A 22,332-nucleotide genomic window follows, 5' to 3' on the forward strand; every position below is an offset into this window, starting at 1 on the left:
ATGAGGACCAAATACCACCAAAATACGATGTGTGAACGCAGCCAAAATACCATGTGTGAACGAGTATTTTGGGTCTAATTTTAGGCCTTATTTTCATCCATTATGCTGTGTTACCACACACTTTCAGTAATTTTTCAATCATAGAAATATAGGTATCTTAACTAGAGAACATAAAGTTCAGATACAGACATAAAAAATGTAATGTTTGCCCATATTTTATTTTTGAACATTTTTTAGAAATATTAAAACATTTGTTATTAAGTTTATTAATTCCAGAGCAATCCACTATGGATGACTTCGTTTAATGCACCTATTTTTTAACTGACGTTAGTAAAAAAAAAAAAAACGAAAAAGTGATCCGATGTTGTTAAATGGCAACAATGAATGTGGATTCAATCCTAGCAGTCTCACACAGATGGAGATATTGTCGACAGATGTTCTAATTCATAACGTCCACCCTCTGCTGCTCCTTTCCCATCTTTTTTGTGTTCGAGAATTTGTCGCATTTGTTCGTGTGCATATGCTGGCTTCTCTGTAAGGGGTCCGGGTGGGGCAGGAAATTCTAGGATTTCAGGTGCCATGTATGGACGAAGCCATCCAACCAGTGGAGTACTCCCTGGAGTATAGTGTGTGTGCTTGTGGTAAAATAACAGGCCATCCACCTAGAAACAACAACAGAGGTGCAAAAACAGATTAATAACTTCTATCATCAAAAGATACAAACTGTATTTGTCATGTTTCTACTTCTTACGCAATAGTTCCACCTTATACTATAAAAATATTGCTACTCTGTTTTTGATGCTGCAGATTCAACTCCTATTTCATGTAAATATGAGGCTTAGGCTTCTTTCACACCACACTAGAGGCTCTGTTACAAACTGACATTAATAGCTTTTTTTTTTTTTTTTTTTTTATATACTTTGTCTGCTATTAACATCCATTATTGTAATGGAGCCTAAGACTGCTTTCACACTATAAAATGTATCCGTTTTAAAGATCCGTTTAATGTTCCGTTATAAAAAAAACTTTAAAAAATCGGTCATTAGAAAATGCCATATGGCAGTTAGAAAATCACATAGTCTATGGGATTTTTACATTATCCGTTTTAACCCGTTCTAGCCTGTTATTAATAACTGATGTTATTTCATGAAGGAAGATAGTAACTGGAGAAATAGTACATGCACTATTTCTTCCATTCATTCACCCGTCACAAAATAACGTCCGTTATTAATAACCGGCTAGAACGGGTTAAAACGGATAATGTAAAAATTCCATAGACTATAATGGGATTTCCTAACGGCCGTATGGGATCTTGTAACAACAGATTGAGTTTTTTTTTTTTATACTGGAACATTGAACGGAACTTTAAAACAGATACATTTTATAGTGTGAAAGCAGCCTATCGGGTGTAATAACGGGCACAGAGGATCCCATTCACTTGAATGGGATTCCTCTAACATCCGTTATTACACCCGTTATTCCGCCGGAAGATATCGGGAGAAAAAGACAGCACAGGCCCAACTTTTTTCTTCTGACGGACCCGCTACTGATGGGTAGTAACGGGAACAGTTTAGAGTATGAAAGAAGCCTAATTTTCCTAGCCATGATCACGTGCAGTACTATACATTTACATGATTTACCTTAAAAAATTTTTTCCCAGGAACTGACATTGATGGCCAATCCTTTAACAGATTGAAGAAGCTCAGGCAAATGCTGCAGCCTCTTCCTTGTTTAGGCTAAGTTCACATTTGTGTTGGAGCGTTATTCAGGCGCTCCATTAGTCTGTTTCAGTGAAAAATAACGGACATGGATGGTCTGGACCAATGGGTCCATTTAACTTTGAATGGGGACTGTCAGTTGTCTGTTGTTCAAAAGTTGAGCAGAAAAAAATTAAATAAAAAAGATTAGACCTGTAGTATTTATTTTCTCCACTCAACTCCTGTCATCTGGACAGGCTCCACATATGGATCTTGACGCTGATGTGAACCCAGCACAGCAGCATATAACTAAATGAGACTGAGCTATGTGTAGTAAAGATGAAGCCTCAGTAAAATGTAAAGCTCTGCCTGGTAGTGAGCAGGAAGCATGTATCAAGTGCTGCAGCTTCTGGCACTCCCACTAATCTTATATTGACGGACTATCTAATGGACAGGCCATCAATGTTCAACTTCACGAAATCCTCTTTAAAAGGGGGCCTATGGAAGGATTACTATGTTAAAGTATATTACATATAATCATACATACTGTACCTTGTAGGGATAGGATTGTGTAAGAACATTTTGAATGGAATTCAGCGAGCAGGAAAAGTTCTGTAGCCCAACAAACTTGAACTTCATAAAAACAAAAATAATACGATAAGCATCTGAACACAGATTTTTTTTTTCCAATAGTACTATAATGTTCTAGTTCAGAGCTCACCACTCTTTATTACACTGTAAGCCACAAACTGCTTTTCACACATTTTACTATACTTTTTTTAACCCCTTAAGGACTAAATTTTTGCACTTTTGTTGTTTCCTCCTTCCCTTTTAAAAATCATAACGCTTTCAATTTTGCACCTACAGACCCATATGATGCTTGTTTTTTTGTACCACCAATTCTACTTTGTAATGACATCAGTAATTTTACCCAAAAATCTACAGCGAAACAAAAAAAAAAAAAAAAAAATAATACATTTATATATACATATATATATTTGTGAAACGAAAAAAAATGAAAATGCCATTTTGTAACTTCTGGGGGCTCCCGTTTCTAGAGTACATTTTTCGTTAGAAATGACACCTTATCTTAATTCTGTAGGTCCATACAATTAAAAATGATACCCTACTTATATAGGTTTGATCTTGTCGTACTTCTGGAAAAAAATCATAACTACATGCATGAAAATTAATAAGTTTAAAAATGTCCTCTTCTGACCCCTATAACTTTTTTGATTTTACGCATACGGGGATGTATGAGAGCTCATTTATTGCGCAGTGAAGGGGTACAGTGAGCCTTAATACCCCACTGGTGTGACTTTTTTTTTGTTAAAGTTAGATGTGCAAAGGATTAAAAAAATATAATAATAATTCTTCACTAAAATGCAGTTTTCCCCCCAAATTTGACATTTTTACAAGGGGTAACAGGAGAAAATTACCCCCAAAATTTGTAACCCCATTTCTTGGTATGGAAATACCCCATGTGTGGACGTCAAATGCTCTGCTGGCGCACTACAATGCTCAGAATAGAAGGAGCGCCATTGAGCTTTTGGAAAGATCATTTGTTTGGAATGTAAGTCAGGGGCCAAGTGCGTTTACAAAGCCCCCGTGGTGCCAGAACAGTGGACCCCCCCCACATGTGACCCCATTTTGGAAACTACACCCCTCACAGAATTTACACCCCACTGGCGTTTGACAGATCTTTGGAACAGTGAGCTGTGCAAATGAAAAATAAAATTTTTCATTTTCAGGGACCACTGTTCCAAAAATCTGTCAGACACCTGTGGGGCGTAAGTGCTCACTGTACCCCTTATTACATTATGTGAGGGGTGTAGTTTCCAAAATGGTGTCACATGTGGGGGGGGGGGGGGGAATCCATTGTTCTAGCACTATGGGGGCTTTGTAAACACACGTGGCCTTCAATTCCGGACAAAATTTTCTCTTCAAAATCCCAATGTTGCTCCTTCTCTTCTGAGCATTGTAGTGCGCCCGCAGAGCACTTGATGTCCACACATGGGGTATTTATATACTTAGGAAAAAAGCCCCCCAAAATTTGTAACCACATTTCTTCTATTTTCCCTTGTGAAAATGAAAAATCTAGGGTAACACCAGCATTTTTGTGAAAATTTTCTCTTCTTCATTTTCCCATCCAACTTTAATGAAAATTCGTCAAACACCTGTGGGGTGTTAAGGCTCACTATACCCCTTGTTACGTTCTGTGAGGGGTGTAGTTTCCAAAATGGGGTCACATGTGGGTATTTATTTTTTTGCGTTTATGTCAGAACCGCTGTAAAATCAGCCACCACTGTGCAAATCACCAATTTAGGCCTCAAATGTACATAGTGCGCTCTCACTCCTGAGCCCTGTCGTGCACCCGCAGAGCATTTAACGCCCACATATGGAGTATTTCCGTACTCAGGAGAAATTGCGTTACAAATTTTGGGGGTCTTATTTTGCTTTTACCGCTAGTGAAAATAAAAAGTATGGGGCAACACCAGCATTTTAGTGTAAAAATTATAATTTTTTTTTTTTACACTAACAGGCTGGTGTAGACCCCAACTTTTTCTCCTTTTACCCCTGATGAAAAGGAAAAGACCCCAAAAATTTGAAGTGCAATTTCTCCCGAGTACGGAAATACCCCATGTGTGGCCCTAAACTGTTTCCTTGAAATACGACAGGGTTCCGAAGTGAGAGAGCATCATGCGCATTTGAGGACTACATTAGTGATTGCATAGGGGTGGACATAGGGGTATTCTACGCCACTGATTCCCAAACAGGTTTCCTATAGCTGTTGCTAAACTCCCAGCATGCCTGGACAGTCAGTGGCTTCTTGATGACCAATAGCAGGGATAGGAGGGGTGGCACCCCTGCCACGATCCCCCTTATATTCCGAGTCACCATAGACCCGCAATCGGCGCAAATAGTCGGTGTGAATTCACTGGTGATTTGCGGCCATTGCCAACTTGGGCATTAGTGCGGGGTGCCTGTTGATAGATATCCCACAGGCGTATGGATATGTCTTGGGTCCTTAAGTACCAGGGAGCTAGATCGTATCCATATGCCCTAGGTCCTTAAGGGGTTAATAATCCACCGATAAAGCTCATAAGTTATACTGTCACATTATTTTATTTTATTTTACACTATTTTTGCAGTGTTATAGCCCACATAGGGGGCTATAACATGCAGTACAATGATTGCAGACACTGATCAATGCTATACCATAGCATTGCATTGATCAGTGTTTTCGGTGCTCGATTGCTCCAGCCTGGTTCTCATGCATGGAGCAATCAAACGATGATCGGATGCCAAGGAGGAAGGTAGGGACCCTCCTCACGTCCGATCGGGATGTTTTATTTATTTATTCTTTTACTTTAGACACGGCGATCAACTTTGATCGCCGCGTCTAAAGGGTTAATACCAGGCATCACCACAATCTGATGTCCAGAATTAGCCACGGGTCCCGGCTACCGTTAGCCACCGGGACAGACCTGATAAGACGTGGGGTCACTGCATGACCAGGTTAAATCAGATTTTAATAACATTTTTAAACATTTTTTAAACATACAAAACGGGAAGAATAAAAAATAAAAAAAATAAAAACACCCCACACCCACCCATAACGGCATTCGGTATGGCAAAGTATGGAAAGAACAAAATCAGTACAAAGAACTGAGTGCGTTAGATAAGACCACCTCACAATCAAACAGTACCTAACAGGAAACAGACAAGCAAACCTACCATTTCACAGGGATACACCAACTACAAAGACAAAGTGGAAGAAACAGACACCGGCACCTCGCACTGCACACCAACTAAACACCCAAACCATAGTAAAGAAAGGAAACCGGTACCTAAGACACGTCACCAGCAGGGTCAAACTGTCGCACCCAAGGACCCCATATACCATCAAACTTACGTTCATCCTTACGCTTAACACAGATCCCCTTCTCCAAACGGACTATATATGTAACTCGAGCAATCAGATCAGCCACTGCACATTTTACTATAGTAAAATGCTAGATAGTGCTAAAGGAGTACTTCGGCGAAAATGAACTTATCCCAAATCCACAGGACTGGACCCCAACACTCTCAGTGAGGAGTGTGTAGTCTCAGTGAGGAGCGTGCGAGTCAACAGACTCGTTATAGTAATGTAAACTACATTAATGTCACAGCATACTCCAATTGAAAGGCATGTGTGGCTCCTAACCACTGGTGTGCGACTACTGTTCTCTCATATTCAATGCCATCCACTGCCGTGCTACTTACGGGGTTGATCTTGGAAATATTACACAACCCGTCTTCTTCCTCGAGTTTTGATTGAAGCCAGTAAAAGCGAAAGTCAGTCTGTGAAAGCAGTACAGGTTTTAATAGAATTACGCTTTGCAAATTAATATTCACCTTACAAGAATTGTGCACAGGTCACAGACAAGGTTTTCTTATAGTATTTAGATTTTACTAACGTTCTTTTACTAATGTTTTTTCACTACACTAATTTTACTTAATTGTTATATGATGTCTGTTTCTAACATGGACTGGATAGGTTGAAATTTGCCAGTCTGAAATTCTTGTTTTTAGGTAACATGTCTGGTTGCTGACAATCTACCCGATGTCTAATCCACTAATATCTTAGTGGAGGACTGGAGGCTGTGAAAATCATGTCATTGCTTCATATCTGGTGCGATACCTGCAGTACAATAAAAACCACTATGGCTTCTGCAAGAAAGCCATAAAAAAAGATAGTCAGGACAACACAGTCTATCATATGTAAACTCAAATAGAGAAAAAAATAAATAAAAAAAACATGGTTGCACATCTACAACATTGCACAGTGATCTTAGGATTCCCAGCAAAATGTATTAAACAGGTGTACCTAATTATCGTGAAGTGCGAGCCCGCTAGCCATGCCAGTGGGTCATCCCCCGTGGACACTGGTGTTGCGGCGGCGGTCGTTGCTGCTCAGTCCAATACCATTTTATGCTACAGGTCGCCGTGACATGGCTAGCACTTCATGATCATCAAGTATACTAATGGCCTGTTAGTTTAATACATTTTGCTGAAAAACCCTTCTGCTCCACAGGTGGTTTCTGTCCTCCCTGAGCTCGCCTTAGAACACCTGCGTTACGGCATGACAGGTGTACCGCCCCAGTACATGTTGTTGCTGTGCATGTTGTAGATGTGTGACCATGTCTTTTTTTTTTTCTCTATTTGAATTCACATTCTGCCATATACATTGCACAGAGAAAATTACCATACTCCTTCGCTATTACAAAGAAGTGGCCCAACATAAATTGTTATTGACTAATAAGATACTAAAAAGCCTTGACCTTGCCTGCAAGCAACACATTATTACCATAGTCTCAATATGATGTCTGTAGGCACTTACTTGGCAGTCGTACACCGGGTGTCCTCTCCAACACATAACATCTAACACATAATATGTTCGAGACTCTTCATTATATATACAGTCTAGAATTGTATAATCTGCAACAAATACACAAGGTAAATAAATAACCCATCATCTGCCATAATATTAGTAATGTATTTTAAAGTTTTTCTCCATATTTAAATCAACATTTTTAAAAGCTGTGTTCTGCACAATTTACTAATAAACCATTTTATTCAGCAATAACAAAGAAACAATTCATTGCATCACTGCTGCTTAACAATTATAAATGACAAACTTACAACATATTATAGTCTGCATTTACATTATATACTATATGACAAGTTCTTATATATTTTCTAAAATTTATAAAAAAAAAAAGGGGGCCTGGTTTTAATTTGTTTTCTCTAGAAATCAAAATCGCAAAACTGTATCATACAGCTTGTTACAAACAAAGCATAAGTTTCAACCTAGTTGAATGAGTGAAGAGCAACTTGGAAATGTTGAGTTATTAAACGTATACCTGGAAAATTCTAATAGTTTGTAATTGGATCATCCCGCATGTCGATAGTCACAGAAAGGACATACAGGAGCAGGGAATCCTGTCAAAAGTCAGTTGCCCTGCTCTTTTACATAACATGGTAATGTAAGCATCAGAACCAGACCATGGAGCAATACTGGAGTAACTATTTGTAGAGTTACTCTGCACTACATGCCACCTGCTTACACCCCTTCATGACAATGGTATTCCCTAATGGCGTTGGCCACTTTCAGTAAGACAATGGCCCTGATTTACTAAAAGTAGAGTGTAGTTTTCCACAGTATTTACTAATGTTTTCCACTTTTCCCTTTAACTGTTGAAACAAGTAAATTTGTTGGGATTTTTCGAAAATGTCATGACACGCCCCTTTTTGGTGGTCATGCACCCCTTTTTTCTTTGTTTAAAAAAAAAAACCCAGTAAAATAGAGAATTTTGTAGTGCAAAACAGTGCTGTCACCTGGTGGTTCCCCCGCCCCCCTGTTGCCGTCCTCCCCTGTATTTGAATTGTGAGTATTAATAAAGAAGATACTCCGAAGACGTGGCGAGTGCCAACTATCTTTGAAGTCTTCTTCATTTTTGTTTTAAAGTAGAGAGTTGGTTGGGTTTTTTCAATTTTCTGGTAGCAAATTCTGAAGCAGATACAATTTGTGGCGCAATGCGCTGCATTTTGGCACACAACCTGACAAAACAGGTCAGGTTAACAATAGTAACCTGGGGCACATGACAAAGGGCTCCAGGTGATGACATGGCTTCTGAATTCCCCATATCTCAATGTAACAAAGCATCTGTGGGATGTGCTTGAAAAAACTGTTTGTTCCATGGAGGTCCCACCTCACAACAGGACCTAAAAGGATCTGCTAACATCTTGATGCCAAATATCACACAACACCACTTTTAGAGAGAGTCCATGGATCAAGGAAGACCTGTCTTGGCAGCACAAAGGGGCCCCAGAACAATTTTAGACAAGTAGTTTTAAGACTACAGTATATTTTAAATGTATATTCCAGTGGTACCCAACCTTTTTAGGCTCAGATAACTGCTCATAAAAATATATATATAATTTCTGCGGGGTAACCCTAACTAATTTGACGAGCAGAAAAAAAAAGGGGGGGGGGCGGGGTTTGGGGGTGAACAGCCACAATTCTTCACCGTCAAACCAGCAAAACAAACCTATTTGCATCAGCCTCCAGATTCCCCTCCAAGTGAGGAGGAATACAGGGGCGTATAGGTGTAAAGGGGTAACAGAGGGGTGTAGAATATTGTACCTCGGTGACAGAGGAGTGTAGAATAGAGTACATGGGTGAAGGAGTGTACATGGGTGACAGGGGTGTACATAAGTAACAGGGGTGTTGGGGGTGTAGAGGAGTGTACTTGGGTGACAGAGGGGTATAGAAGAGTACATAGGTGACAGGGGCGTAGGGTGTGACAGAGGGGTGGACAGGAATGACAAGGAGGTAACAGGGGTGACAAAGGGTCAGTGGGGTGGTGAACATGGGTGATCGGGGCGGACAAGGAAGACAGGAAAGGTGACAAGGGTGAAAGGGGGTAACAGAGGGGTGACAGAGGAAAGAGGGTGCATTACCTTAATTAAGCTGAGCTGCTTTTTAATGTCCTTCTGCTGGGGGCCGGGAATATGGTCCAGCGCAGCATCCCCATTACATATATCCCTTTCCTGGCCTGCGCGCCTGTGACTTGCTCAAGGCACTGCAGGAGGGAGGGGGCAGTGCGCATGCAGGCTTCCCTTCCCCCCTGCGCCGCCGTGATTCACAAGTGTGCAGGCCGGGGAGTGAGATTTAAAAAAAAAAAATAAAATAATAATATATATATCTATATCAAAAATTACCAAGCATCGCGGTACCCCGAGCAGGGAATCACTGCAGGGAATTCTGTAGGATCAAAAATATGTTAAGAATTGAAGGACTCTAAAATCAGTCTCCAAACTGTGGACCTCCGGCTGTTGCAAAACTACAACTCCCTGCATGCCCAGACAGCCATTGGCTTTGCAACAGCTGGAGGTCCACAGTTTGGAGATCACTGCTCTAAATGAAGACAGGCACAGAAAGAATGATTTTGTTTTGGGTTTTTTCAAAACATCTAAAAAAAAAAACCAAAAAAAAAAAACACAACACTCTCTGACAAGTAGACTTACCTTTACCACTGGCACTGTTATGTCGGTTTCCTCCTGGTAGAAGAGATGGAAACCTGTTCACGCAATACCCACTTTTAGTATAAGCTGCAGAAGAACCCTTATTTAGAGAGTTTGAAAGTAAAATGCATCAATAAATATGGTGGCATTCTACATTAAAAAAGTATATGCAACTGTAAAAAGAGGTTTGCACACAAATCAAAGGCGTTACCGTGTAAAGATGCTTTACTAGAATTTTACGGGCTTAAAAATACATCACTAATGTGTGATCAGTGATAGTCCAACATTTGGGAGCCCCAACTATCACAGCAATGAAAGCGTGTGATGCCTAAGAATAATAAATATATATATGATACACATCTCAGACAGGAGGCTATCCCTGTAAACAGTCCCTTATCAAACATATTGCTTCTCTCCATAGCCTGTGATTGTTATTGTAGCTTATCTCATGCTTAGTCCGTGGACGGGAAGGTACATTTTGTAAAATTATAGTAACAGAGGTTTTGGCCGTGTGGTGTTTGCAGCTGCTTCATTCTTTTCATAAGAGTTTAAAAACGGATATTGTAAATTAGGAATTATGGCTTAGGCTACAGGTAGACTTTTTTATGTAGAGCTTTTAACAGATTTAAAAGGGGTATTCCGGCTTTATACATCTTATCCCCTATCGAAAGGATAGGGGATAAGATGTATAATCGCAGGGGTCCTACCACTGGGGATCCCTGCAATCTCGGTGCAGCCCCCGGCATTCTGTGCTGGGCGCTGCCTCCGAGTCGTGGACATACCATCACGGCCACGCCCCCTAGTGACATCACGCTCCCTCCATTAATGTCTATAGACATGAATGGAGGGGCATGGCCGTGATGTCACGTCCCCGTCTCTGAGGCAGCGCCCGGCAAAGAATGCATCTTATGCCGTATAGGATAGGGGATAAGATGTATAAAGCCGGAATACCACTTTAAACAAGTTACAGCTGGAATTAAAAAATCTTTATATGTAAATAAAACTTTTGGACTTTTTACAACTCAACATCTAGTTCTGGTTTACTTTAAAGACTCAATTTTTGGTGCAGATGAGTCAGATGTTCTATGTTTTTATTGTGGCTGTGCCTGGAATAATTCACAGTTTCACATTAGGTGCAACAGGAGTCAAAGTTTGGGCCCCAAAATGGTGAATTGTAATGGTTCATGCCATTAATAAAGTTTTTATGCATGAAGCCACACCCCTTTGTGTGTTTCTGTTAGGATCACCAGGAAAATGCAATTATAATAGTAAAATCCTTTAATGTATTAATCGGAAATGAAACCCAGATATTTTTAAGTTATTTTTAACTTGTTTTCATGTGGGAAAACTTTTTTTTTATTAATTTCCCCCATTGTGTTGTGTGCAGTTTTGAGGACTACAGATGTTATTTAATAGTTAAAACCAGAAGAATTACTAGAAATCACAGTGCAGTCCCAGTCCCAGTCCCAATGCTTTTATAAAGATTTGTGACAAGCTGCTCGGTAAGAAGCTAATCTAGCTCACTTCACACACACAACATTATTCCATATGCTAGAAATGCAGGCCAGATGTATCAAGTCAGTGAACTAAAATATGTTTTGTATTATAATCTATGTATATAAAACTCACAATGTGTGTGTATACATGTGTATATGTATGTAACAGCATAACTTCCAAACAAGTGGAGATATTTTGATTTAATTTGGTACACATCTTTCCTGTATGTCAAATTAAAATATGAGAGTTTAGGGAGGTCCTAAAACCGACAAACTCTACAGCCCGAGAGAAAAACAGCGGAACACAGATAGTTAAATCATAGTTTACCACTTTGTTGGTCCCATGAAGAATGTTCTAATATCAGCATTTTCCGCAGCCTGAGAATAACACAGCGGATCCAGACAATTAAAAATCATACTTTACATAAATCAGAGCTGCTGAATGTATCTCAAACACCTGAAACCATGGCATGGTTGACTTCCCAGTTCCCCTTTAAATTACAACCCTGCACGCTTAAGTACCTGGGCATTCACATAGTCGCGGACCTTAATGAGTTGTTTCAGGTCAACTCCTCCCCCCCCCCCCCCCCCCTATTAACCTGTATTGCCAGAGATCTTACCAAGTGGCGCTCTCTCACCCTCTCCTGGTTTGGGAAGATGGCTGCGCTGAAAATGGATATACTACCTCGGGTACTCTATTTGATGCAGACCCTGCCTGTTCGTATTCCACTCCCCTTTTTATCTACTCTCAGATCCATGTGCTCTAAAAATTTCTATGGTCGCCTGGAGGTCCTCGGATTGCCCATCGGGTGTTGATTAGACGGAAAGAGCAGGGTGGAGTGGGACTCCCTGACTCCCGCCTGTATTTTATAGCCACGGTCTGCACCAGATTGATAGACTTTTGTTATGCCCCGAACTCTAAACAGTGGGTTCAACTTGAAAGCAGTTTGTCCCCTGTGCATCCTGCGGCTTTGCCCTGGGTGCCCCTGAATATGCGTCCCCCGGGATATCTCCTTCCCTATATTCTACGGCTCCTGCTCCCTACCTGGGATTCTGTACTAGTGTCAAGAGGTCTCTCCTCCCGTCCCGGACCCCTGACTCCCCTGTTTAGCAATCTGCTTTTTCCTGAGGATTCGGGTATTAGAGCCTTGTTGGGACTCCCCCGGGATTCCAGACCCCGTCTGTTCCATGCCCTGGTGAACGGTGCCCTCTTGCCCCCACCGGTCTCTATCCCTTTTACTAGCGCTTGCTTCACCTACACTAGACTGCAGCACTTTCATGCCTCATTGACACCCTCTACACTGCTTTCCAGACCTCTCACCTCCTTTGAAAAATTATGTGTCCTTTCTAGTCCTCCCGCTCATACTGTTTCTTTAGTCTACAGAGTGCTGAGATCGGAGGTGGAGCTGGGACCCAGGCCTGGATTTATCTCGAAATGGGAGACTGACTTTGGCATCTCTTTGACAGACCATGACCTCTCCAAACTGTTCCTTCTTACGCAGAAGACTTCACCATCGTCTAGATCGCAGGAGAAGAATTTTAAGATCTTGTCTAGGTGGTACAGGTGTCCTGAGAGGCTCCATGAGATGTTCCCCTCCGCCTCGGCGCTCTGCTGGCGTTGTGGTCGAGCGGTGGGATCCTACATACACATCTGGTGGGACTGCCCTCTTATTGCTCCTTTGTGGACAGCTGTATTTGACCTCTACAATAGGGTCTGTTCTACCCCCCTTTCCATTTCACCAGCCTGTGCACTTATTTCCCACTACCCATGCTCCATTCCTAGAGCCAAGAAGGGGTTGCTGCGACACTTCCTGAGTGTGGCTCGGCTCATTATCCCTCGCCACTGGAAGTCTCCTGTTACTCAGTCTAAAGTGGAATTTGTGGAAGTCTTGAACAGTGTTAGGAGAATGGAGGAAATGGTCTCTACTGACTGACAGGGTGGATAGCTTTACTGCTACCTGGTTCTCGTGGGACTCCTTTAGGGACTCCCCGGAATTTTCCCGTTGGCTTTCTTAATCTTCCTTACTCTCCTTCCTAACCCGTCCCGTGCCCTTTCCGCCGCCCCCCCCCGTGTGACTTGTCAGTGTTTGTCTTTTTGTACCCCTGTGTTTGTCTGGTTCTGTTTTGGGTCCTCCGTTTCTCTTCCCTTCTTTCACATATGTTCTTTGTTTCCTTTCTTTCCTTTTATTTTCTTCCACTATTGTTCCCTTCCCTGGTTACTCTCCGATAAGGTCATTACCCTGAATGCCTTATGTCAGGCTGTGACATTGAGTATGTCTGATTGTTTGCCGCAGACTATGATGTTTTGTACTTTTTGAATGTTTATAAAACTTTAATACAGATTTACCATAAAAATCATACTTTACCATGCTGGTCCGGCAGCAGGATGTTTAAAACTCCGGGGCAATATCTGCAGCGATCAAGAGATGTTCCAGAAGTCCCATGCAAGTCTATGGGACTTCTGGTACATCTCCTGATCATGTAAGGGACTATTCACATACCATAATTTCCGCTTGCGGAATTCCGCCTAGAGTTGAAGCCCATAGACTTCTATGGGATTCCACACTCCCATTCATACTGTGAATGGGAGAGCGGAATCCCATAGAAGACTATGGGCTTTAATTTGAGGTGGAATTCTGCAACCGGAAATTCCACCATCTGAACAGATCCTAACTCTCTGGCTGCAGAAATTGCCTGGGAGTTTTAAAAATCTTGCTGCCTGACCAACACTATGGTAAGGTATGATTTAACTGTCCAGCAGGCAGGTACAAAAAAAATGTTAGTGCGAAGGCAGGGAGAGAAAATTTATAGAGAAGAGTGAGGGGGGGAACTGAAGATATCAGCAAGGGCAGTTAGAAGGAATGGTAGCGCTGCTAGCCAGATTTCATATTTTGTCCCCCCCACATTAACTATTCTCTGCAACTGCCTACCGGACAGTCAGCAGTGTGTTTAAAAGGCCAGGGCAATCTTACCAGAAGTCCCAAAGACGTGCGTGCATAAGACTTAAAGACAAAAAAATTAATTTGTGTACAAAGTTTTATCAAAATTTGGAAGTTATGCTGGTAAATACGTACATACCTTGAGTATTATATATGTGGATTGTTGCTTTTCCTCTACCGCAAGGAAGATAGCATATGGCCAAGTAATTAGTAATAATTAAAAGGAGAACTGCAGTACAACACAACTTCCCCTGTGCTCGGGCTGCAACAACTTAAAAAATAAAAACAACTCACCTTCCTACATTACCTCATTGCGTGTCCCGTTCCTCCAGTGATACTCCGCTTCCTGCTTCTTAGGCTCAAAACATCACACAGCAATCAGCTTATCGCTGGCCGCAGCGATGTGCCACCTAGGCCAGTGATAGGCTGAATGCACCGTCATGTAAGGAGCTCGGGCCCTGCCTTCTCCCTGCTGCCCTGGCTCCTTACACGACCTCTTGGGAGGATGTAGATTCTCACAGCCCAGCTCCTGGATGGAGATTCTGACAGCTGTGAAAATGTATGTCCAGGGGGCTGTGGGAGCGGGGCTGTGAGAATCCCTCTCCTGCCGAGGGAGGTGCACAGCGTAGATTTACACAATGGCTCAGTCACACAACCACAAGTAGAGATTTTTACAGCCCCCTGGATGTAGATTTTCACAGCTGTCAAAATCTCAGTCCAGGAGCAGGACTGTGAGAATCTATGTCCTCCTGCTGAGGGAGGGGCGAGGAAGGAGCTGTGTACGGGGTTGAGGGAGGTGCAGAACTTAGTCTTGCCCAGCTCTGCCTTCCCCCTCCCCTCGCTGTATGTTTGGAAATCTCCGAACAGCTGAGGGGAGGGGCCGACAAAATTGCATAGGGCACAGTTCTGCACCTCACACCAGCGATACGCTGACTGCAGTGTGACGTTCCGAGCCTAAGAAGCCGGAAGCCGAGGACGAACAGGGGAGGAACAGGACGCCAATATTGACGCAACAGGGGAACATGGGAAGGTGAGTAAAAGTTAGTTTTTTTTTAGTTTTTGCAGCCCGGGCACAGGAAGTTAAAGTGTTGCTGCAGTTCTCCTTTAAAATAGATTGATAGAACAGATAGATGCATCTTTACATCTAAGATTCCACTTGGGCATAGAAAGCACTTGACTTTAAAAATACTAAAACATCTCAAATCAAGCCGACAATACTGGTGCAATAACTAAACAATAAGCAATATTTGTATCATTAGCATTGCTCCAAATGGACAGCAAAGTGAACATACATCTTCTAAAGAGAACTGCTTACTCTCAACCAGCTAGGGAACATTAGAAAAAATCCAAATACAGTATGTACTAAATTAAATGGCAGAGCAATAAAGACAACATAATCCATCTCACCCGAGAAGCAACAACCAGAGAACGCTTTCCAGTAGGGCAGACTACAAGGAGCCAAAGATCAGCCAGGTCTGGAGGAATTTCTATTAGCCATTCAGAAAGCATAAGCTGGACAGAGAAACACAAAGAACAAAAATATGAGTTAGTTATTTAAAAAAATGTCAGTTTATGGTCATTAGCCAGCATTATAAAAACAATAGGGATGGCAATTTAAAGATAGTTTCAGCTATGTTCAACCCTAAAATGCTCACTGGAACGGGCTGCTCTGTGGTGGGTCCCTATACCATGGCACCCAGTTCACCTTCACAACGGTTATATTACTCTTTACTAGTGAGATTAATTTGACACCAACAGGTAGTTTAGTTGAGTTAGTGGAATATGCCGATATTGCCAACAATATGGCAAGGTTTTTGCCCTCCCGTTGCAGTTAAAAAAAACAAACAAACAAACCCAGGTCATCTTTCAACACCATAGTGGTCTAAGAAACTAATACTAATGCATATTTAATTGCACATCATGATCAATGTTCTTTCCTTTTAGGTTTCCTTTTTATTGTACTTTTATTCATTTTATCCCACTTTGTTCTTTGTTATATTCTTATTTACTTTTCAAAATTTCCCTTTCCATTTTCTTACATCAGTCCACATTCACACCATTCATTTGTTTTATTCATTACATATATCTTTACTATAATTATATAGTTATTGATGTATAGTGTCACTTTGCTATCCTGGCGGGTGCAATGTGGTTCATACTCACATACTCAGGTGCCCTTTCCATTTGGGTGTATGTGCTCATACTTACAGTCAATTAAATATCTGCACGATGAGGTATGCAAGGCTATGTTCACACACTGAAATGTCCGCAAGAAGTGCAGGTGCTGGCATAATCTGCCGGAACTAGGTCCGTGCCGTGTCATAGATGGCTATGCATTCTGTGCAGTCTACGCACAAAGAATGAACTTGTTCATTCTTTGTATGGACACGGCAAATGGAAATTCTGCAGTGTGCACAGAGTAGCAGAATCCCGTTGAATTCAACAATGCTGCATCAGAATTTTGGTGTGGACATTCCAAGTGGAATTCCACATAGAAATTCTGAGGTGTGAACATAGCCTTAGACATCCTTTCAAGTGTGCCTGCACGCGGATACACTCAGCAGCACGGACTATAGGGGAACGTCACAGGAGAGCGTCACAACCCCAGCCCAAAGCGAAGGCCGCCACACCCCCTCCACATAGTTCTATGGGAGAGCCATTCGGCAATCTTCGGCTCTCCCATAGAGCTATATGGAGGGGGTGTGGTGTCTCCGCTTCGGGCAGGGGTTGTGACGTGCTCCTGTGCTAGCGCACGGGGGCTCCAAAAAGGAGATCGCGGGGGACCCCAGCGCTCGGACACCACGCAATTTAAAACTTGTCCCCTATCCTTTGGATAGGGGATAAGTTTTTGAGCATGAGATTTGTCCTTTAATGATGACATTGGTAAACTATGCTGATATTTATGTTACATAATATAAATACATAAATATCATGCATAAAATGTTTGCATTATTGTATCTAATGTGGTATAATTCTCTATGCTCTACCAATCTACCTGTTGATGTGATAATCATGTAACAAATCTATAATGTTGTGTTGCTGAATTCGGCATGTAATGGGATTGCAAGAGTCTAGTGAAGGCAGCTGGTCACATCACCACCAGTGTTTGCCCACCCACTTCGTTCTGAAACTGTTGAATACTAGCCAAGGTAAGCACTGCTAAAATAGAGACGTAAACATTTTAACATATACATTACTTGGTTAGCATAATGTCTGGGCAACTTTTTGCAAGGTTCCACATCCATGTCCTCTGTGTCCTCCTCCACATCTTCTGTTTTTTTATCACTGTCTTCCTTCTCTTCTTCTTGGACTGTCCAATCGCCAGCAGCAAGCCGCCGAGCATGGTTTACATAGTCCAAACGTTTCCTGTCAAAGTTAAACTCATGAGGTTTTTAGAAGTTAAAAAATATAGACCTCAAACTTTCTAACTATCAGATGAAGAGAGTTTCCTTGTGAGCAGAACCTGCATCCTTTATTCACCTCTTGTTAGCTTCCTTATGCATAGACGCACTTAATATAGAGATCTGTTCTCTTAACAAGAAGCTTAAAAGGAGTACTCTGGTGCAGAGTATTCCTGCTCCGTCCTGCAAAATAAATGAAAATAAACCATCTCTCACCTCCCTGGGTTCCCGCGGAGCGTCACTACAGCTGATCGGTCCTCCGGTCCATCTTCTTCATACTTCCGTGTGAACAAAGAGTCACATGGCACTCAGCCTATTATGGGCCGAGGTAGAACATCGCGGCGGCCGGCGATGGGCTGAGCGCCATGTAACGCTTCGTTACATCCGGAAGTATGAAGGAGATGAACCAGAGGACCGATCAGCTGTAGTGGCGCTCCGCGGGAACCCAGGGAGGTGAGAGATGGTTTATTTTCATTTATTTTGCAGCCCGGGCAGGAATACTCTGCACCAGAGTACTCCTTTAAAAATTCATAATGACATGGAGTCCAGAATAAACTGTGGTAAAATGACTGTTACTTGCAACATCAATTGTTCCTTATTGCAAAAAGACAGTCTTGTTGGAATTATGATTGTTACAAGGTCACTTATAAATGACATACCACCAATAGTTGAAGTCCCATCAAAACTACAATTTTAGTAATATATGCGAAGCCATATATAGCCAACATAAAATATTCAGAGAACCCTTAATATTTTGCAGGTCAGTTTTTATATCTAATAAAACACACATATTAAATTATTATAGGTATACATTTTGACATTACGTTGATCAGTGTAACTAACCATAATCTACATCTAAACAGGATGAAGGTTATGTTATATGTATGCATAGCTCACATACTCAGAGGAGATAGATAGATAGATAGATATATATATATATATATATATATATATATATATATATATATATATATATATATACACACACACACACATATACACACTATAACAGTGTATATCGTACAGCTGTGAATGCAAATAAAATGGATGCTTTTGATGCAGTCTGGTCATTCCTTTGGGACATTTATTTGGTGGACCGTGATCTTTAATTTACTCTACTTGCTATGCAAACCCCTTAGATTAAACTTTTTGACCTTTGAATGGATTTATGTACATTGCTTGTCTTTTCTTCCACAATACTTGTCTTGTGTGTATCTATGTTTAAAGGGAAGAGAATGTCCAGCACCAGACTCGTGCAAGGAACTACTTTATTAGGTTACCATGGAAAACGACAGGAACTCAAGTAATGTGACACGGCCTATGGGCCGAAACGCGTCACATTACTTGAGTTCCTGTCGTTGCCCATGGCAACCTAATAAAGAAGTTCCTTGCACGAGTCTGGCGCTGGACATTCTCTTTTTTCTATTTGCTATGTGGACTAGTCCTGGTCCAGTCCATTTCTTTTCTGTCTGACCACAGTGCTCTCTGCTAACACCTCTGTCCAAAAGAATTTCCTCCGTAGTATACAGCAGCTAATAAGTACTGAAAGGATTAAGATTTTTTTTAAAGTAGTAATGTACAAATATGTTTAACTTTTTGGCACCAGTTGATTTAAAAAATAAATAAATAGTTTTCCACTGCAAAACCCCTTTAATTACTTTTTTTTTTTTTTTTTTTTTTTTTTTTTATGTATTCCTGTGGCATTACCCAACTGGAAGATGTCCCCTTTTGGATCCCATTTGCATCAACTTTATGGTATTTCTTCCCCATGCATACAAAAAAAATTTTTTTTTAATTATAATTAATTTAAAATACATTTTATCTACATTTTCTTTTTTTTTTCTTGAATTGAAAATTGATATGCTGTTACTATTCGTGTTTAATATCTGCAATGAAGTCACAAGGGGAGATTTATCAAGTGGTCTTATAGTAAAATTCACTTTGATGCCCTTAGCAGCCAATCACAGCTCATCTTTCATTTCTCATATTGCTCTGGTAAAATAAAGCTGAGCTCCAATTGGTTGCTGGGACAATCTAAGGCTAAGTTCACATTGCTGTCAGACTCCGCTATTCAGAGTTCTGTTGGCAATTCCATCAGAATTACGGGTGTTTAGCGGTGAAAAAAAATAGTGCATAAGACTGACCCTGAACAGAACAGATGCAAATAGCTTATATGAAATGTGAACTTACTATAAAACAGCTTAAAAAAATTCTCACACCGAACAAATACAATATAGAGCAGTGGTCTCCAAACTGTGGTCCCCCAGATATTGCAAAACTACAATTCCAAGCATGCTGGAAGTTGTAGTTTTGCAACATCTAGGAGGTCTACAAGCTTGAAGACTACAGATACAGAGTAAGGCTAGGTTCACAGTTAGTAAGTAGAGATGAGCAAACTTACAGTAAATTCGATTTGTCACAAACTTCTCGGCTCGGCAGTTGATGGCTTTTCTTGCATAAATTAGTTCAGCTTTCCGGTGCTCCGGTGTGCTGGAAAGCTGAACTAATTTACGCAGGAAAAGTCATCAACTGCCGAGCCGAGAAGTTCGTGCCGAATCGAATTTACTGTAAGTTCGCTCATCTCTATTAGTAAGCTCCAGATGGAAAAATTTGGAAATGAATAATAATTAAATAGTAATAGTCATCAATAATCCATTACTCACAATTTTTGCAGTTCAAGCAGCTTTCTTCTGCGCTCACTTTGCTCTAGAGAGCTGTATTTGCCTTTGTATTGAGCTAATCTTGGATGAGGGGCTGATGTACTATTAAGGTCAGAAGAAACAGCAAAACTTCCTGCAAGGGCTTCCGCGAGGGCGTCCATCTTCTTGTGTTCATGTAACGTCTCCTGAACAGAAAATTTGAATTTGAAAAGAAATGGCCTAGATAGGAGATGACCGTGGGCACATTAAAAATATACTGCTGTGCGTTTTGATACAGCAATTGGTGGCAAAAAAAATAAATGGGTTTTACTGTATGGTGATTGGATGAATGGCACACTACAACTGTGTGTGAACCTAGTCTCAGATGAAAGGGGCAGGTGCAGAAATCCTCTTTCTGATCCAGGCTGAAATGAAGCAGAAACCCTGCCTTGTGCACACTTCGTTTTAAGCAGAATTCGCGCTGATTGTGGCAAGGATGCTGATAAGCCAGGAGAGAGCACAGAGGGGTGCCGTCGGCCAGGAGAGAGCACAGAGGGGTGCCGTCGGCCAGGAGAGAGCACAGAGGGGTGCCGTCGGCCAGGAGAGAGCACAGAGGGGTGCCGTCGGCCAGGAGAGCACAGGTCTAGGGCATCATTGGCACTCCAACAGAAATAATGGGAGTAGACAACACACTCCTTACTTAGAGCACCGGGGTCCCCAGGCATCGTGTCTCCCCCCCAAGATCAGTTCCACTGAAATAAATGGAGCCAAGTTGTAATACCACACACACACACACACACACACACACACACACGGGGACAGAAATTAGGTCTGTTTTTCTATTCCTGGATATCGCCTTTAATTTAAGCCACCTGGAGTCAGAAAGTGCCTCAGGTTGGCCCATTTTCCAACCTTTTTTTTTAATTATTTTTTTTATATAAACTTGACTGAAAACCGTGGTCTGCTGCAGTTACATGGGAGAATAGTGAATGGATTTTTTATTTTTTTTTAGGTGGATTTAAAATTTCCTGTCATTGGAAAATAAAGACAAGTGATTTCTACATATAGACACAATCCTGAAAACCACAGGTGCCCCCCCACTGTACAGCACCCAGCCAGCCACAGGTGCCCCCCACTGTACAGCACCCAGCCAGCCACAGGTGCCCCCCACTGTACAGCACCCAGCCAGCCACAGGTGCCCCCCACTGTACAGCACCCAGCCAGCCACAGGTGCCCCCCACTGTACAGCACCCAGCCAGCCACAGGTGCCCCCCACTGTACAGCACCCAGCCAGCCACAGGTGCCCCCCACTGTACAGCACCCAGCCAGCCACAGGTGCCCCCCACTGTACAGCACCCAGCCAGCCACAGGTGCCCCCCACTGTACAGCACCCACCCAGCCACAGGTGCCCCCCACTGTACAGCACCCACCCAGCCACAGGTGCCCCCCACTGTACAGCACCCACCCAGCCACAGGTGCCCCCCACTGTACAGCACCCACCCAGCCACAGGTGCCCCCCACTGTACAGCACCCACCCAGCCACAGGTGCCCCCCACTGTACAGCACCCACCCAGCCACAGGTGCCCCCCACTGTACAGCACCCACCCAGCCACAGGTGCCCCCCACTGTACAGCACCCACCCAGCCACAGGTGCCCCCACAATACAGCACCCACCCACAGGTGCCCCCACAATACAGCACCCACCCACAGGTGCCCACACAATACAGCACCCACCCACAGGTGCCCACAATACAGCACCCACCCACAGGTGCCCACAATACAGCACCCACCCACAGTACAGCGCTCGCCTTGTCACAGCTGCCCACATGTTAAAACGTGGTGTGAATATCCTCTTTATATGACAGCCATCAATTTACCAGTGAACTCCCCGATAAGTGTAGCAGCTACATATTCCCCCATAAATAACAGCCACAGGGCGCGCACTCACCTCTGCCGCCGGATGGAACAGCTGCACGGATCTACCGCACTTCAAAGGTAGCGGCAAGTAGTGTAGAGTCTCTTCTCTGGCGGACCTTGATGACGCACAGGTCACATGACTGTGATGACTGCAGCACGTGACAGCTCCCGAG

General features: G+C 42.4%; 1 protein-coding gene across 3 annotated transcripts; it reads right to left on the reverse strand.

Moving 5' to 3' along the window:
- Positions 1-334: 334 nt before the first annotated feature.
- On the reverse strand, positions 335-22,330 carry SNUPN (snurportin 1). 3 transcript variants are annotated; one of them, XM_056572715.1, is made up of 9 exons: positions 22,191-22,330; positions 20,267-20,448; positions 17,400-17,568; positions 15,610-15,714; positions 9,771-9,867; positions 7,081-7,178; positions 5,964-6,041; positions 2,250-2,330; positions 335-662 (listed from the first exon to the last, which is right to left on the reverse strand). In XM_056572715.1, exons 2-9 carry the CDS (start codon positions 20,422-20,424, stop codon positions 408-410), a joined length of 1,041 nt encoding a protein of 346 aa, XP_056428690.1. In that variant the 5' UTR covers positions 20,425-20,448; positions 22,191-22,330; the 3' UTR covers positions 335-407. The 3 variants fall into 3 exon arrangements, with proteins under 3 accessions (XP_056428690.1, XP_056428689.1, XP_056428691.1); XM_056572714.1 differs by having other exon boundaries at positions 22,120-22,243; XM_056572716.1 differs by lacking the exon at positions 22,191-22,330 and adding an exon at positions 22,051-22,143.
- Positions 22,331-22,332: the final 2 nt, after the last annotated feature.

This window comes from Hyla sarda, chromosome 4 (assembly GCF_029499605.1).
Source record: "Hyla sarda isolate aHylSar1 chromosome 4, aHylSar1.hap1, whole genome shotgun sequence".
NCBI lineage: Eukaryota > Metazoa > Chordata > Amphibia > Anura > Hylidae > Hyla > Hyla sarda.